The sequence below is a fragment of the Vicugna pacos genome, chromosome 30, assembly GCF_048564905.1.
Source record: "Vicugna pacos chromosome 30, VicPac4, whole genome shotgun sequence".
NCBI lineage: Eukaryota > Metazoa > Chordata > Mammalia > Artiodactyla > Camelidae > Vicugna > Vicugna pacos.
The window spans coordinates 16,929,663-16,947,414 of NC_133016.1; the positions used below are offsets into that span (position 1 = coordinate 16,929,663).

Here is a 17,752-nt window from a genome sequence, read left to right on the forward strand (position 1 = left end):
GAAGAAAGAAGAAGAAGAAAGAAGAAGAAAGAAGAAGAAGAAGAAGAAGAAGAAGAAGAAGAAGAAGAAGAAGAAGGAGGAGGAGGAGGAGGAGGAGGAGGAGGAGGAGGAGGAGGAGGAGGAGGAGGAGGAGGAGGAGGAGGAGGAGGAGGAGGGGGGGGGGAAGGGGAAGGAGAAGGAGAAGAAGAAGAAGAAGAAGGAAGAAGAGGAAGAGGAGGAAGAAGAAGAAGAAGAAGAAGAAGAAGAAGAAGAAGAAGAAGAAGAAGAAGAAGAAGAAGAAGAAGAAGAAGGAGAAGAAGAAAGAAGAAAGAAGAAGAAGAAGAAGAGGAAGAGGAAGAGGAAGAAGAAGAAGAAAGAAGAAAGAAGAAAGAAGAAGAGAGAAGAGAGAAGAGAGGAGGAGGAGGAAGAGGAGGAAGAGGAGGAAGAAGAGGAAGAAGAAGAAGAAGAAGAAGAAGAAGAAGAAGAAGAAGAAGAAGAAGAAGAAGAAGAAGAAGAAGAGGAAGAAGAAGAGGAAGAAGAAGACAAATGAACTTAAATATAAAACAAAAACAGACTCATAGATACAGAATAAAAACTTGTGGTTGCTGGGGGGAGGGAGGTGGGAAGGGACAGACTGGGAGTTCGAAATTTGTAGATACTGACAGGTATATATAGAATAGATTAACAAGTTTATACTGTATAGCACAGGGAAATATATACAAGATCTTGTGGTAGCTCATGGTGAAAAAGAATATGAAAATGAATATATGTATATTCATATATGACTGAAAAACTGCTCTATACCAGAAATTGACACAACATTATAAACTGACTGTAACTCAATAATTAATTAATTAATTAATTAAAAAATTTTTAAAGACGATTTGGGAAATATCCACTGAGATTTGCTATGATTTCTTCAAACTAACTTAGTTTCTAGAACATTTCCTAAATTTGAATGTTTCTGTACTTTGCCAAAAAACTCATATCTAATGTAAATATCTTAATTCACAGGTCTTTACATAAAACTAAATTTAAATAGTACACTTGAGCATGGACATAAAAAATATAATAGGAAAAAATCAGTACTAGTGATAGGTTCGTAAAAGTAAAATTGCTTTATTAAATTTATTATCAGTCATAATTTCATGAGAGATTTATAGTTATGCCACCTGATCTGATCCATCTACTTCCTCGAAATCGTCTGTCAGCCTGACCTTTATCAAAAAAAAAAAAAGCTCTTGTACTTCAACGGGGTCTTCTAGAATTCAAGAGTTTGGGCTACTACCACCATCCTATTTTACTGTAGAACTATTTTAAATATTACTTGTTCATTTTCATTACAGTACCAGCAAAAATCACACTGTAGCTGGCTTAAGGGTTGCATAAAAAACCAGGGCTCTTAACATAATGATTTTTAGAATGAATAATTAGCTATTTCCATTGTCATATGGATTAGAATTCATAACAAAGAAAAGGAAATGAAAGGTTGGAAGACCTTTTTAAAATTATTTTGTTGATATTTCTACTATAAAAAGCCCTGTCAAGTTCTCTTTTGTAATTTTTATAATGTAGACGATGTCTCTCCATTCTGCATATTTTTCGGGAATATATTTCTATTTTAATTTTATTGCAGAGTTAATTGACTTAGGAAGGAGGCAACTGAAAGCCTACTCTTTAAAATGCAATTATTTAAGTTGAGGGTGTGGGAGTACGCGGGTAAGTAGGCGTTGGGGCAATACTGGTGATTATCCCAGTTTTATTTGGCAATAAAACTAAAAGAAAATGATAACGTTAGCACACATACAACTATGTCTAACACCACATTTCTTCCTTATACTGTCTTTCTCTCTCATGTTTAAACCACAAAACAATAGAAACATTTAGCTAAATGGCGATAATTGAGACCATTAAAAATTAAGGAGTCAGAACAATTTATTTTCCCAACGTACCATATGAAAATAAGCAATATCTCTATCAGTTTAAAATTAAAAGCTTTGCTCTGTAACTGAACCTTCCACAACATAGAATTTTGAGCGTATTCAAGGGCACTGGGATACATTTTCCAAACTGCTTCACTGGATGAACTTGACCTTCTAGGCAAGATTCTTATATTGGTTCCCGTACAGAGAAAGAACATGAGCACTTTTCTTGCTGTTTCCTTTCTATAACATTTGAGCAGCCTGAGGCAATGTAGTTTATTCTCTCTTCTCTTTAAGACACACTCCTTTTTCTGTTTCCTTTTAAGTAAAAACATAAAGGTCAGGTTATCATTTCACAAAATATTCCATTCTGCTGAGGTAATTCTCGCTTCTCTCACCATAATATGCTTTCCCTAATTATTTCACAACTCATTTAAATGGGAGGCATTCTGGAAGAGAATTCATTGAAACAACTCCTCAAGTAACTATTTTTTTTTTAACTCAGGGGAATTTTAATTATAATGCCTGTGTTATTTAAAAGCAGAGTGCTACAATTTGCATCTTGAAACATTCATTGTAATAAGGGAGTAAAAAACTATGCTCCTGTGAATGAAATAACAACTCAAGTAAATGCAATTTAGTTGGCCTTTTATTTTCTTGATTTTCAAGAAAGGGGGAAAAATGCAAATTTGACCTGAATTATAAAACCATTTAAAAGGATAAAAGATAACCAAAATCTTGCCCCTAGAATGACTTTAGGCCTATTTTACAAATCCCATGTTCTCTGTATTTCAGGAAAGATCTACGATGTGTCATTATTTAATGTATGGCTGTAACAGTAAAATCTTCTCATCCTAGAAGAAAATATCCAAATCATAGTGTTTTCCCCTGTTGGGGAGGAAGAAAACTTCTCTTTTACCTTTGTAGGTTTTTCTTACTGGTATAAGAATTAAATTGACATTAAGACAAACAGGAGAATATCACAATTAATTTTGTACATATGGGAATCCCACATACACGAGAGTATTATAAGAGACCTCACATATATGAGAGGGTCAAAGACAGAAAAGCAAAATGAGGTTTATAGTCTATCCTGACCTAAGGAATGAGAGTGAGGTCTGGGGCCTCCAAGGACAGAGGGTCATTCACAGGACAAAACCAAGCGCTGACACAGGATAATTAGATGTTCATCCCGCCATATACGTGGAGCCACTTAGATAAAATGTATCTCTGCTAATAACTCTTTTGCTGGGGAAAATCCCCGATTTAAACTCTTCTAGGTTGTTAAGGGATGGACAGTAGTTTCTTTTGAGACCAAAAGATCTCCACTGCTTTTGGCTCAAAATTGTCCACGTACCAAAGTAGCACATCTTGGGGAGGCCTGTTCTGAACACCTACACCTACAAGAAATTGGTATTTTCAAGGGAATAAGTGGGTAAACAAAATATATTATTATTTTCCCCTTAGTTTATATTTTGGGGAATTTCATTGTTTAAAAATAAATGACGGGGGAGGTAGAGCTCAGTGGTAGAGTGCCTGCTTAGCATGCATGAGGTCCTGGGTTCAATTCCCAGTACTTCCATTAAAAAAAAAAAAAAAAGACTGAGTGAGCAGGCTCCTCACAGTACCCTTAAACCTAGTCCTCAGATTGAGAAGCAAAATAATAAGGGAATAAGTGTGTGTCAGAGTCAGACAATCTGAGTTCTAGCCTCAGCCTGCAAAAAGTCATGACCTCTTTTCACTTTGTTCTTGGTCAATTCAGCCATCTAGATCACAAAGCTTTTCTGAACTTTATGAGATAATGAAGGAGAATTAATAAAATGGCCGCACTTAGGCTAACAGATTGCTAATTCTTATGCTTGCCCTTGAAACAGTCAACTAACCTGAATGACCAGTTGCTACTTACAGCTTCCAGGCCCACTGTTAAGACTAAAGCTATTAATTTTACTGTTTCTGCTTTATTCCAGTAATCGAAAGTAATAATCATGCTTGGTCTCTGAGTTGTTCTCCCGGGAGAAGGTCCTGGGACTGTAACCTTACAAAGTAGCCTGAATTACCAAGAAGACCACGCCTTGGGCACTTATAAGATGAAGAGATGCAAACAGTGACAACCACCAGCCTCTACAGACTTGGTCACCTGGAGACACCGTGACGCCACTCTGAGTCTGATGAGAAGAAAATCATTCTGTTGCTTGTTACCGATGCTTTACTGTTTGAGCTGTGGCTGTATAATCCCCCTGCCCCAACCCCAAGGTGGCTCACAGTTTTGAAGGCACCAGCCTGCTGTGAGTCCCCTTTGTCCCGCAAAGCAATAAAGCTGTCTCCTTTCTTCTAAGCTCTAAGACCCTGTCTCTGAGTTTCAATTTGGCTCATCAGGGACAGGGGCCAATCTTTCAGCAACAATAATGCATATGAATACACTGTACAAAGAACAAAGTATTATTTTAAAAAAAAGCCAGTTAATCGTTTCCATATTCAAGATAGAAAGGTTTAAAAATTGACAAAAAAGGAGCTAGCTGGACACAAATGCTCTAAAATGCATCCCGCAGTCAGGGTCCTTCATGTGAGGGAGGAGAGACTGGTCCCCTCGCAGCCCCGAGAGTGTGAATATAAGCAGAGGAAGCACCTGCTTCTCAGAGCCCTGCAGAGGAAGTAGTTGGGGATGGTCGAGTAGTTGTGTGGGTAGGTGAGTGTGTTGATGGAGGGGAGCAGTGGGATGTTATCAAAGAAAATGAGTAAGATGACTTTTTCATGATTATTCAGAGAAGCTCTTTAGTGATCTGGTTTTCTTACACATTGGCATTATTATTATTATTATTATTATTACTACTATCATCATCATCATCATCATCATTTTCTTGGAGGAGAAGGGGTTACGTTAAACTCCCAGTCTAGATCCACTAACTCCTGTGAACCTGGCTTAGGTGAATCTTTTTTGGTTGGAAGGGCAATCAAGAGGCTTGGTTGAGAAGACTTTTCAGCATCTTTTTCTGAAATGACAGCAGCTATTGCTCGATCTAGAACTCCTAGTCTGGCCAGTACAAATTATATTAGCTCCATTGACATGACAGTAGATCAACTTGTGAAAAATGAATTTTGTAGTCAAACCAATTTTGTCACTTCTTGTCAAAAATATGCATAGATTCAACTTTTGAAAATGCAATTCAGGCTTGCCAGTTTGTACTCATGGATTGCAAAGGCAGTTATCTGATCCAAGACGACAATATTTATGGCTCAGGATTTGCAGCCTACACTTCTCCCCTCCCCCCTGAAAATGTCCTGCACCATCACATGGGAATACTGAACACTGTCATTTCCTAATAGTAATAATTATAATAACACAATAATAACCATTATTAAGCCTATTTATACTGCTGCTGCTACTGAGTAAGTATGTACTCTGCACTGTGGCTTTAGATCCTAGATGTCATTTGAAAGCCACCATAGCCTTAGAAGGTAGGTTATCATTATGCCTGTTTTACAGAAGAACACGGACAGGCTCAGATAGCTGGTGACATCTGGGGTAGGAAAGATGTGCTTGGCCAGATGCAAGCTCATCTTGCTGTTATGGGTTATGGAAGAAATAAGGAATTGATACATGATTTTTTTTTCAAGTAGCATATGGGATATTCCAGCACAGTGCATCTTCTAATTTTAAGAGTTATTTGCAGATTATTGAAATATAAATTAAATTAGTCCAACTCTGTCCATCAAGAGGAGGGACACACATAGATAAATTAAACTAATTGCATCAAGTTCAATAATGAAGGAGTAGAGGAAAAAGAGAAGGAAGAAGATGACGCCGGCTGGAAACTCTTGGCATAAAGCCCCACATCTTCATTGATAAAACAAATCCCTACCTGAAAAACTACCAAATACACTGGATGCTCTTCTAGGGACGGAGCAGAGAGGGCGGTAGGAGAAGCTATGAAAACAAGCCGGACAGAAGCCCCGGCCGGGCTCTGTCCTCAACCTTGAGGTCCTAAGCAAAGGTATACACGGCAGAGAAAAATCGCACCATTTTTGATTAGCACTAATGGGATACAAGTACAATTCAACCAGCACAAGCCAAGCTGCTTTCAAATAGAGATTTAATGGCCCAGGCAGTCTTTACTGACAGAACTCACAATTCCCAGAAAAACCGACAGCCGGTTACACTGAGACGTTGAACGAGATGTTGAATGGGCTGGTGGCCCTTCATTTCTCTCTCCTAGTCTCCCTCCCTCTCCAGCTAACTGTGCACACAGGGTTCAAAGAGCTCTTGACAAGTTCCCAGAAAATAGAAAGAATGGTGCATCACAAGATCACTGCATAAAATGAGTTGATTAAAGACACATTTCATTTGCCGCATTTCTTTTTATCAAAAGACACTTTGAGAAAACAAAAACGGAAGAGAAGCATTGTATTAAAAGGGCTCTACACAGCACCTGAGGGTACAGAACAGCTTCTTTTTTTTTCATTCAAAGCAAAGCTGCCTGTTACCTTTTAATAGTGACTGGTTTATTGACTGCTAATGCTTTAAAAATGAGATTAAATCAGGCCCATGGTCTTTATTACAGGGAAGACATATGCCCCTGTGCATTCCAGCAGTTTGGCAATCTTAACCTCAGCAGACATAACATTGATGTATGCTGTGTTGCCAAACAGCACCGGGAAGTGTTTAAAACGCGGCGAACAGCCTTATTGCCTTGAAATGATACAATCTAATATTAGATTGTAACTCAGTGACTGAATCTGCCAGACCATCCTTGCACAGAATACGAAAGTCAAAAGTCGAAGCCACTTTATTTTAATATCTCACATGGAAAGGATGGCTCCTCATCTCCCTATTGAAACAGAACATGTTAAAGAGAATCTGGATGAGAGGAAACTGAAACCACAATTTATCAGGATGTTTCACTAATAGTGCGTACGTGTGTGCCTTTTGGAATGGAGCATCAAAACGCCAGCCCAATGCATTCAAATCGGAAGAGCTACCTTGTATTGTGGGCAACTGACAGATGAGATCCAAGAGTCCAGAAATTCTCAACAGAGCGAAAATCAAATGGTACCCTTTCTGCTTTACATGGGGCACTCCAGGAAAGCAGGTTTTACCTTAATCCTCAGCGCTCACTCCTCTTGTTCTTTTTAATCAGCCGTGATGAGCACAGACCTTTAGCCCTCTCCCAACTCTAGTTCATCAGCTAAACTTCAGACCCTCCTCACTCACAGATCCAGGCGGCTGACAGCCTTGGTTTTCATGATCAGGATGCCACCTCATGGATCTCCTGAGTAAAAGGGATGCTCTGCATCCATGCTTCAGTGTGGCATTGCTAAAGCAGGTGGAGGGTACCACTAGGTAGGTTAACCAAACGTTCTAGTTTTACCTGGTCTGAAGGGTTCTCAGGACACACTACTTTCAAGTGCAAAAGTCAGTTCAGCTCAGTTCAGGTTAAACCAAGATGGTTGACCACTGTATCACCAGGTGAAGACCCTGCCCACCAGGACATCTCTGCTCAGGGATAATCTGGTTTACCTGAATTTGAAAGAGAGTCCTTAGTGGGGAAAAGAAGCCATTAAAGAGTGGCATGAAGCTGGGTATGGACTCTTTGCTTATCTATCAGAGCTAATGTTTTTATACCATCACTTGACAAAATCAGCATTTTCAGATTTCAGCTCTATTGTATTCATTAGAAGAGTCCATGGGGGAGTGGCGGTTTATCCTGACTGTCCTATGTTATGTATATTATTGTTGAAAATGAGTCCTCATTCTTATCTGTCCTCCTGGATACAGACTGGGAAAGGAAACCCATAAAAATGACTAAATTATGGTCTATTTGTTCAAATGAATAGAACTAAAGATTAAGTTGAAAGGAGCTCTTCAAACCTGTTTACCTATTTGAAGACCTACATTTGTTTCAGGTTGGATTCATCTGCCTTGTTTTGTAACCAGTATCAAAATTTAAACAAAACAAACATCAAAGTCCAAATTTAAGCTGAATCATTATAGAAATGAGTAAAAAGTTGATTCTTCTCCCTATAAGTCTAATAGTTCCAAAGAAATAATTATAAGCCGCCCTCTAACCAAAATAATTGGGGCAAAAAAGAGCAATATTCATGGATTCCAGAACATTCATACTGCTTCTTTCAGGCTTCAAAAGATCCAGATGAAAAGTAAACAGTTTTCATCCTATTATTCAGTTATTGAGTCAACACATTACCAAGCATAAAGATATTTGAGAGCACTAAGAAAATTTTTATTTTTCATTTAGATGTATATGTTGTAAGATAAGCCATTACAATTAAAATAAAATTCACTGCTCTAAAAGTAAAAAGGAAACAAACAAACAAACAAAACACCAAACATATGCTGCGAATTTTCATTAAGGGCTGTAAAATGAAATTAATTAGGAAATTATTTTTCTAATATTTTTCTATTAATGAAAACTCCTCCCTTAAACGAAAGTAGTGGATTAACTTGAACCAAACTTTATGAGATTTTCCAAAACAAACTGGAAAAGGATCTCAACAGCTAACATAACATTATGAGATTTTCCAAAACAATGTTATGTTAGTTGTTGAGATCCTTTTACTGTTTTCCAAGCTAATTTAGAGAAAAAATCAAATCAAGACCATGAGGAAATAAACAAACATGTTTTTACGTTTTTCTTTTTTCTTAAAATATATACTTTGTTTCTGCAAATTTTAGTTTCTTATCTCAAAAAAAAAAAAAGGAGTCAAAAGAAGAGACAGAGAAGAAAGAGGAGAAGAAAAAATCCACTTACCTGCCACTGCAACTTTTGCTGTCCGGCTAATAATTGACCCAGAATCTCCTAAAGATGCCTCACATTGGTAAAGTCCCTCATCTGGCTTGTGGTGCCTGGAGTGAAGTATGTTCTGTATCAACAGAGACCCATTGGGAAGTTGCTGCTTCCTTTCATCCATTCCCAAGGCGAGGTGGATGCCATCCTTCTTCCACTTGATAACTGGGACTCCTCGGTCGGACTCTGCAGAGCAGTTCAGGAGGACACTGCCTCCCCGCATGGTGACGGCATCAGAAGGTTCCGACAGGAAGCGCAGTGACGTGAAGGACTTAATCTGGAAACCTGGAAGGTGAAACCACAGGGAAAGATGTTCACTCATTCAAGTAGGTCTCAGCGTAAATCCCTTGCCTTTTCTTCACAAAACTTTTTTCAAAAAAGCCAGGGCTTTGAAAACTGTCCAAGAGTAAATGAAACTCAAAATCAAGGATGTTGTGTTAAAGAATGAAAAAGTGTCTAATTGAAGTAATCACGATTAATGAAACTATTGGCCCCAAAAGTGATAATATAAAAAATTAAAACTCATACAAATCTAGGCCTGGCCAGCAACACAGATCAATCAGTACTGGAGATTTAGACAGAACAGATTAATATTTTCCAAATGAAACTAGATATTTTAAAGAGCAGTAGTAGTGGGGTAGCTAAGATGTGGGGGGCTGTTTCCAGCTCTGCATTCTGATTATTGTATCCACGAACATTTTAAAAAAAATCCATTCAGACATGGTATTTCACTGACAACGACAGCAATAAAAAATCAACTCCGAACAAGTTGGGGAAGTTTTTTACAAAGCTCAGGTGAGTTTTAAAAATAGGTAAGAAATCCCGCCTGCAGAAACAAGTCAATAAAGCTACCACCTAAAGTCCCAAATCCCTAGTGAGTCTTAATTTCCATCTAAATGTTGCTCATGAGCCAGGAAATCTAGGTGAATATTATAGTTGAATTTGTTTTCATAAATATAAGAAATCAACAGAAAGAATAGAAAGCCATTTAAGAATCTGGAGAGGAGGGAACAGGTACAATTAGTTTAAGTACCTTCTTTTCAGGGCTGGTAGCATAGCATTTACCAGAAAGCTTGGTTGTTGAATCAAAGACTTTGACAAGGTCTCAAGAGGTCATTGGGCTCACCCTTTGCTCAGACAGTTGGATACCTAAACTCAAGTTCAATTATCTGCAATTTCATTTTCAATGATCTCTGGCACTAGGGATTCTACAATGTTCCCTGGTATCTTGTTTTCAATATTTAATCATTCTTAGAGTCTTAACTGAATTTTCTTGCTTCCATTTAATCCCATTTCCTCCTGAATCCTGTGTAGATAGACACATCCTTGTAAGAGCCCCTCGTTCTTTGAGGCAGCATTTAATTTCTTTAGAGACTCCCCTCCCCTAAGTTACGTTTTAGCCTCATTTTTCACAGTATAACAATCTCAACTTCATTAGCTTCCTTAACTTTTCTGGAAAGGGAATCATTTTTGTTGTACTTTGTGAAAATTTTCCAGTTTTCTATCATTTAAAAGGCAAGCATCTAAATTGTTTATAATCAATGTTCTTATGAAAGACTGACCCATACCAGCTCCAGTGGACAGAATTACTCCTAGCTTTGTAAACTCCACTTTCCGGTGATGATAAAGCTGAACAGCTTCTCATTGTTTCTCAATAGTGTTATCTTCCATGTTCCCACACAACCAATCTTTCTAACCCTTATATTCACAGTATCTCTGTTATGCTACTCTTTCCATTGAACTTTGCCCATCATTCACTGTCATACATTCATTTCATCTAACTAGGGCATTTACCCCCAAAAAGCAGTTGGAATCTTGCTCAAGTTAGTAAAAGCAAAAACAAAAACAAGACAACAGTGAGCATTGTGTCTACCATAAATTATAATGGAAAAAAAATCCCAAAAGATACAGCCTGGCCCCCTCCCTGTCCAATGAGACCCTCCTCCCCTCAGATCCTTTTAGTGTAGACAACCTGATTATTCCAGCCCATTCCTCCAGTGAAAAGTACATCACATTGGGAGTACGGGTATTTAGCCATTGGTCCTGGCTTTATTACTTAAAGATCTGTGACTCAAACAAGACTTTGAAATCTTCAGGACCTCAGTTCCTTCTGTAAAATGAGGGTGTTGAACTAAGGTGATCTCTAAGTTCAATACCCAGTTTAAAAACTTGCAGGACTAGAATGGGTTAAAGACATCCACCAAATGAACACTGCTCTAAGCTTACGGAGCTGCACGCTGAATTTGCTATAAATGGCTCCCTTGTGTCTACAGGATATCCTCCTTCACAAGAAAAGAAACATAAGGCAGTGAACAGCTAGCTTGAGATACACCAAGAATGTGAAAACAGAAGGAAGTTCTAATGTCCTTAAATGTCAAGATATTTCACTAGAGTAATATCTGCAATTTCCATACAAGCAGCACGAATAAGGTAGAAATAAATTTAGAATTCAAGACCAGGCAACTACATTAAAAAGCATTTATTGCTTTTTTGTTCTTCCTGAGGCCTATATTTTAAACAACAACCTCATATTGAACACCTTATTTATGTCACAGAACACATAATATATTTAACGCAGCTGTTTATGACAGCATGCTAATGAGCATATGTGCCCATTATCACAAATAAATAATCCACTTAATCTGAAACAAGGAGGTTATGACACTTTGCAGTGCTGTGAGTACATAATTTAGGAAAGTTAAATAAAGATTCACTTTTCTTCAATACAATTACCCTTGCAGTTTGCTGGCAATTTGAGCTTTTGTACTCCTTATAACAATTATATTTTGAATGTATGGCTCTGGAATAAAGGTGCCTCATTGCTTTAGGTAACTTGCATTGGTTTATGTTGGTTTTTTAAGAAAAGATGGACATGGACCCAAGCACATATAATCTATTGAGAAATAATAGGTATTATTAATGATCCTTTTTTCAGAGTTTTAGCCCATATTAGGTACAAGTGGCCTCCACTACCTTGGGGACACACACACAGGCTTAAGAAATGTCTCACTGACACAAGACACTGACTTCAGTCTAGGCTACCCTCCTCCCTCTTCTTTTAGTACTAGTTTCTCTTGGAGGGATTTGCCTACTATATCATACCTTATAATATGAAATAACTTTATCAAACTGTTTCATGAAAGAATCAACATGAAATCATCTGATTTAATGCAGGAACAGAGAAAGACAGAAAGATGATAAAACTGAAGAAGACAAAGAAGTAGAAATAACTTTTAGAACTCGTAGCTCAAAAAGTTGTGGCTGGAATTCGGGCAGAGTTTGACGAGGGTACAGATCCCCTAGGAAATGAGTAAAAGGAATAGTTGGACAGCAATGGAAGAATGCTGTTGAAGAGTAAAAGGGAAACTACCTTCTTTACAAGTTTACAGACTATTTTGCATTAGAATAAGAACGGTGAGAATTTCATCTAGAAGAGAGTCAACTGGAGAAGTTTTTGCTTTGTTTTGGTTTAGTTTTATCTTAAAAATGCCTGTGGTCATTCTGTTGAACCCTCAAATAGTAGTATTTCTCATCCTTGCTTCGTAAAAGAAGCAATCCTTTTGGCCTGCTGTAAAATTACATAAGGCAGTTATGCTTGGAGAAATGTAGTGAGAGTACCAAATTCCTACCCGCTAAGAAACTTGTACAGCTAGGTCTGAAATCAGGATTCATGGTAAGAATAAGTGACCCTTTCTCCCTGTAAATTTTGGCTTGGGAAAATTCCTAAATCTTCTTTGGCTAGGATTTAGGCATAGAGCCATATATGCATTTAACTAATTGGTATTATTTCTTATCTGTGCCCGTGTGAGAAGAAGTAATCAAGTACCAGACTGTCCGTAGGCATTCTTCTTCTTCTGAAAGATGGCAGTTTATAAGCAGATACCAACATAGCAAAACCTTCAATATTTTCCTAATAAAGAAACAGAGGAAGATCTACTCTTAAGAAGTGACCCAAAGGAGAAACATTTACATCGATTTGCTTCAGTTTTGTCGACATGAATAAGCATCAGAGAGAACACTGATAGGGACATTCCAAGTTTATATTCATTGAGTACCCAGAGATAGAAAAGATCCTCAGTGTATTTTAGAAACTCGCCAAAATGACCAAGCAAACAGCAAAAATGTTTCCATAAGCTTAAGTCCCTCTGTGCTTGGGCTCGTTGTCATATTCATGTTAATTTCAAAGGCCAGTCACAGAGGCAGACTAACTTAGAATGGATTTTTTAAGGTATGACATTTCATCTACAATACCAAGCATTGTTAAGTGTGAAAAATAATTCCCTGTGGAGTCAGAAGTTCCATTCCAAGTCCAATATGTAAAAGCTTCTGCTTAAAGCAATAAAAGCTAAAAATGAAATTTATGAAAAGTCGCATGGAAGTAAAAAGAAGCCCCTAAAAATATTTTAAGATTAGAAAATGTCATACAAATCCCCACAGAACTTGCTATGCATAATTTTATCTCTTTCAAATTATGAAAACTTTCACTTTGGGATGCTTGGAGATTCTGCTGTTCCCCAAGTTCATGTAATCAACCCAGAAAATTCTGCCATCATTATCTCCTCTTAGAAATATATTCCACTGCACCTCCTTCTCTTGTGTTAAGAAAGAGATCTCCAATGAAAAAAATTAAAACTATTCTGTGGATGGTGAAATAGAATCCATTTTCAATTAACCCAAGTTCACCTACATGTGCAATTACCATTTTGGACATCAGCCCTAGCAAAACGTTTAAAATCTTCTCATTATGTTTAACTTTTGCCACTTTAATTATAATATGTCTTGGTATAGGTCTATTTGGGTTCATCTGGTTTGGAACCCTCTGAGCTTCTTGCACCTGGATATCTATTTCTTTCTTTAGGTTTAGGACCTTTTCAGCCATAATTTCTTCAAATATGTTTTCCATCCCCTTTTCTCCTTCTTCCCTTTCTTTGACCCCTGTTATGTGTAGATTGGCACACTTCATATTGTGCTATAGGTCTCTTACATTGCTTTCATTTTTTTTTCTTTCATTTGTTTTTCTATCTGCTGTTCTGACTGGGTGATTTCCATTGTTCTATCTTCCAGATCACTTACTCGTTCTTCTGCGTTATCTGGTCTGCTACTTACTGCCTTTAGCTTGGCTTTCATCTCAGCAATTGAGTTTTCTGATTTTAATTTGCTCCTCTTTCTAGTTTCTGGTTTCTTTTTACAGTCATCTGCACCTCTATTGATAGCCTTTCTAAAGTCCTTCAGTATTTTTATTATCTCATTTTGAACTTGAGCTCTGGTAGACTGGAGAGGTCTATTTCACTGTTCTTTCAGGATTAATAGGAAGTGGTTCCTCTGCTTCTTCATTTTACTTATGTTTCTCTGACTCTATGAATTTAGGAGTAACAATTATCCACTGCAGGCTTGAAGGGCTGTTTTTATGTGGGAGCATCCCTGTGTAGTGAGTGTGTGTCTTGTATTTTTGTTGCAAAGTGTGTTTTTAGTATGGCTGGCGGCCATGTCTTTTCTCCATGTGTGCTGGCTGTTATCCCCTTGACTGGGGATGTAACTGGTGTTGTGGTGACCAGAGCCTGCCTTGGATGTTGAGCAGGGCCTCTTCTTTGCTCTGTGGTCGTCTGATTGAACATTTAGCATGCTCCTTGGAATAGTTTTGGTTATCCACACAAGGAGCTGTCAAAAGATTTCTTTTCATCAGCTGCAATAGCTACAGTCCTCGTGCAAAAGAAGTTTTGGGAAATATACTATTTTTTCTTTATCAGATTACATTTCTTTCATTACATTTTAGCTCCACATATAATTATAGCCTTTTGAAGTATTTGAATTATAAACTCTTGTCTGGTTGACCTACCCCTCAGTCCAGTTTAGCCTCTAGATAGGCGAAACCATAATCACACTCACTCTGCTAGAGCCTGGAGGTGTGCTTTGTGTGCTTCATATTAACGTAAAACATTAATTTGAGTCAGCCCAGAGCGAGAAACTGTATCTCACCAAAGCATCAGAACCAAGGACCACAGGGGTTTCTGTGCTGTATCAGTGTGTTTTTTAATTTTTTCTACTTTGTTAAGAGATATGGAAAAAATACTTGTCAGAAGATGTGGTCGTATCTTTAAAAAATTATGTGCATTCCAGCCCTTCTTAGAGAGTAACATATTTTGAAGCCATTCAACTTCAGGAAAAGTTTTTATTACTAACACATGGAAATCAGAAATGAATCAGGTTTTATGGAATTTACTCCTGAATTTAAATAATGCAAAAAAAGACTTAACAGGAAGAAACCCAGGTGCATTTTACTATGGGAATTTACTGAGTATCATTAAAATGTAGGGAAACGATGGATGAAAATTTAAATGAAAAATTGTAAAGGACAGTTCAAGGTTTTCCCCCCATTAGAGTCACTAGATCCAGCAAATAAAACTTAAAGACATCAGGTATTTCAGATAAACAACAAATAACATTTTTGCATATACATTTTTAAGACAACAAATGCTTGTATTAAATAAACAATGTGTAAGACATATCTATGCTAAAACATTATTTGTTATTTATTCGAATTTCAAACTTAACCAGGCATCCTATATTTTATCTGGCAACCCTAACCCCCGTGAAATTGCTTCCTTGAGGCTATGGCAAAAGTAAGCAAATAGTATACTAATTCATATCACCCCTCTCAGTTTTGACATGCTTACAAAGCGTGAACTCTTGGAAACCTACCATGATGGAGTCAGAAAACGTGATTTTAGTGTCAGGACACTTGCTGACCTAGTCCAACACAACCAAATATCCGTGCAGAAAGGTTACTAAACCCAATTTGTTCCTAACACAGTGATCCTTCTTTGTCTCTTGCCTTTACAAGACAGGGAGCAAAATTCAGGAATATAAACACAGGATGTGGGGTTCAAGAAGTAAGTGTCCCAGCAGAAATCTCTTCGTGAGCCCACACAGCGGCTCCGCATCAGACATTCTGAGCACATGACATCTTCCACAAAGCAGTGGCAGCTTTGCTGAGATCTGAGGTTTTTATAGGGCAAGAAGTGTGTGCCCCAGGCAACTGTCTGAGTGTCCTCTGGCTAAATCCAATGGTACAGAAAAGTGATAAGGGCCAAGTTAGAGTAGGGGAGTAGCTTTCTCATCCCTCTGCTGTTTCAAGAGCTAAATCTCGAAGAGCTGCGTGATACTGGGCAAATTGTAATGGGATCTTTTTCAGCTCAACAGGTAACACAGTCTGACTTTAGGTTATCATTCCCTAGGCCTCATGCAAAATTAACACTTAAAAGAGAAACTTTCATGTGCTGCTTAATCTGCCCTGGGTTTAAACCTTTATCCGCCTCTTAAGCTTGCTTTCCCCTCCCTTGTGTTTTTCATCAGTCTTTCTCAAAGTAGGAGGACAGACTGCTTTTCATAAATGCAACTGTTAAGTGGATCACTGAAACAGGTTATTTAGGGTATTTAGAAAAAAATACCAGTTAATGGTACCAAGTGCATAGGAACATCTCCATTGAGATGACAGTGAAGAGCGGACAAGCATTGGAATGCCATTGATTGGGATAGAACCTTATTTCTAATCAAGTTGCCTAAATTTACTATATACAAGAAAGAACATGTAGATATAAAACCAAATTCATAATCCTGCTTGCCTGGTGATAGCCACTGTTAAAATATATATGCATTTCCTTCTAAGAAATTATTCATTTTTTGATTAATAGTAATTTGCTTTTTCTATTCATGTGGTTGTAAAAATATTAGAGAGAGAGAGAAGGAATAAGAGAGAGATTACATTCTGGTCTCCACCTCTTCTCTTCTTATGAGGACTCTAAAATCTCACCTAAACTCAATTATCTCCCGGAAGTTTCACCTCCAAAAACAAACTGGGACAGATGAATCTGTGGGGGAGCGGGGTGGAATGGGGGTGGCACAAACATTCAATCCATAACCTATGAAGAGCAAGTTATCTAGGGGAAGAAATTTGCAGGGAGACAAGGCCTAAAGGTCACAGGGACCTGGTAGACAAGCAATAGATCTCCGTCTTTACTCTGACAAAGATGGAAATCTAGTGGAGAGTTTTGCTCAAGAGAGTGAAAAGGTCCAACTTAAGCTGTAAAACAGAAGTTCTGAACAGGGAAAGATTCGCACACACACACACACACCCGGCCCCAGAGGCATTTGGCAACATTTGGCAACTGGGAAGGGCGCCACTGGTTCAGAGTGGGAAGAGGCCTGGGGTGCTGCTACCTACCCTACCATGCACAGAACAACCCTTTGCAGGAGAGAATGATCTGTCCCAAAGCATCAACAGTGCTGAGGTCGAGAAATCTTTCAAAAGGATCATTCTGGTTGCTGTGTTGGACAACTGGGGTCACAAGAAGAAGGGAAAGCAGTTAGGAGGCCAGTGCCATAGTCCAGGTGAGAGATGATGTGACTCAGGCTAAGTACCACAATGGAAGTGATAAGAAATGGTCAGATCCAAGAGCCATTTTAAAGGCAGAGCCAACGGGGTTGCTAATGGATTAGATGTGGGTTGTTCAAAAAAGAAAAGAGTCCCGGATGACTCTAAGCAGACCAATAGAGCAATCTGTGTAATTTACATGCAGAAAAGGCACACTGTCGGTTGCAAAACGAAGCTCTCAGCACAAGAGGTCAGGAGACCTGAGTTCTTTGTCTAATTCTGTTGCTCACCAGCCCTCTGAGTGTGATGGATTCCCCTGAGAATCCATGAACTCATCAATAAAATAAGGGGTTGGACTGGATAACTTCTAGATGTCCTCACCTCTAATGTTATAAAAGTCTGAGTTCACAGGTATTAACGTTGCTACTTACAAAAAAAATTACCCTCAAATTTAGGAAGAAATTTGTTATGTGAAGAGATTTGCTATAATCATGCTGTGATCAGTTTATTGCAGACTTCTATGAGACAAAGGGGTGCATTTGCTGAAGGTGCCAAGAGATCAACAGCCCACCTCATTATCCTTAAAATAGAGAGACAGTCTCATCTTTTCTCTTAAAGATAAAAGCCTGCAGAGGTCACTGTGCCAACAAAGCACAGGCTGCTTTATTACAATTCATGAG

At 38.2% G+C, this 17,752-nt stretch overlaps 1 protein-coding gene across 1 annotated transcript in view; it reads right to left on the reverse strand.

Annotated features, from left to right (window-relative positions):
* The window catches only part of DCC (DCC netrin 1 receptor), a 619,636-nt gene extending 610,655 nt beyond the window's left edge, over positions 1-8,981 (reverse strand). The window contains exon 1 of the mRNA XM_072952215.1: positions 8,666-8,981. Coding sequence (XP_072808316.1) covers positions 8,666-8,924 — 259 coding nt within the window. The 5' untranslated portion in view covers positions 8,925-8,981. The remainder of the gene's footprint in view (positions 1-8,665) is intronic.
* Between the last annotated feature and the right edge of the window lie 8,771 nt (positions 8,982-17,752).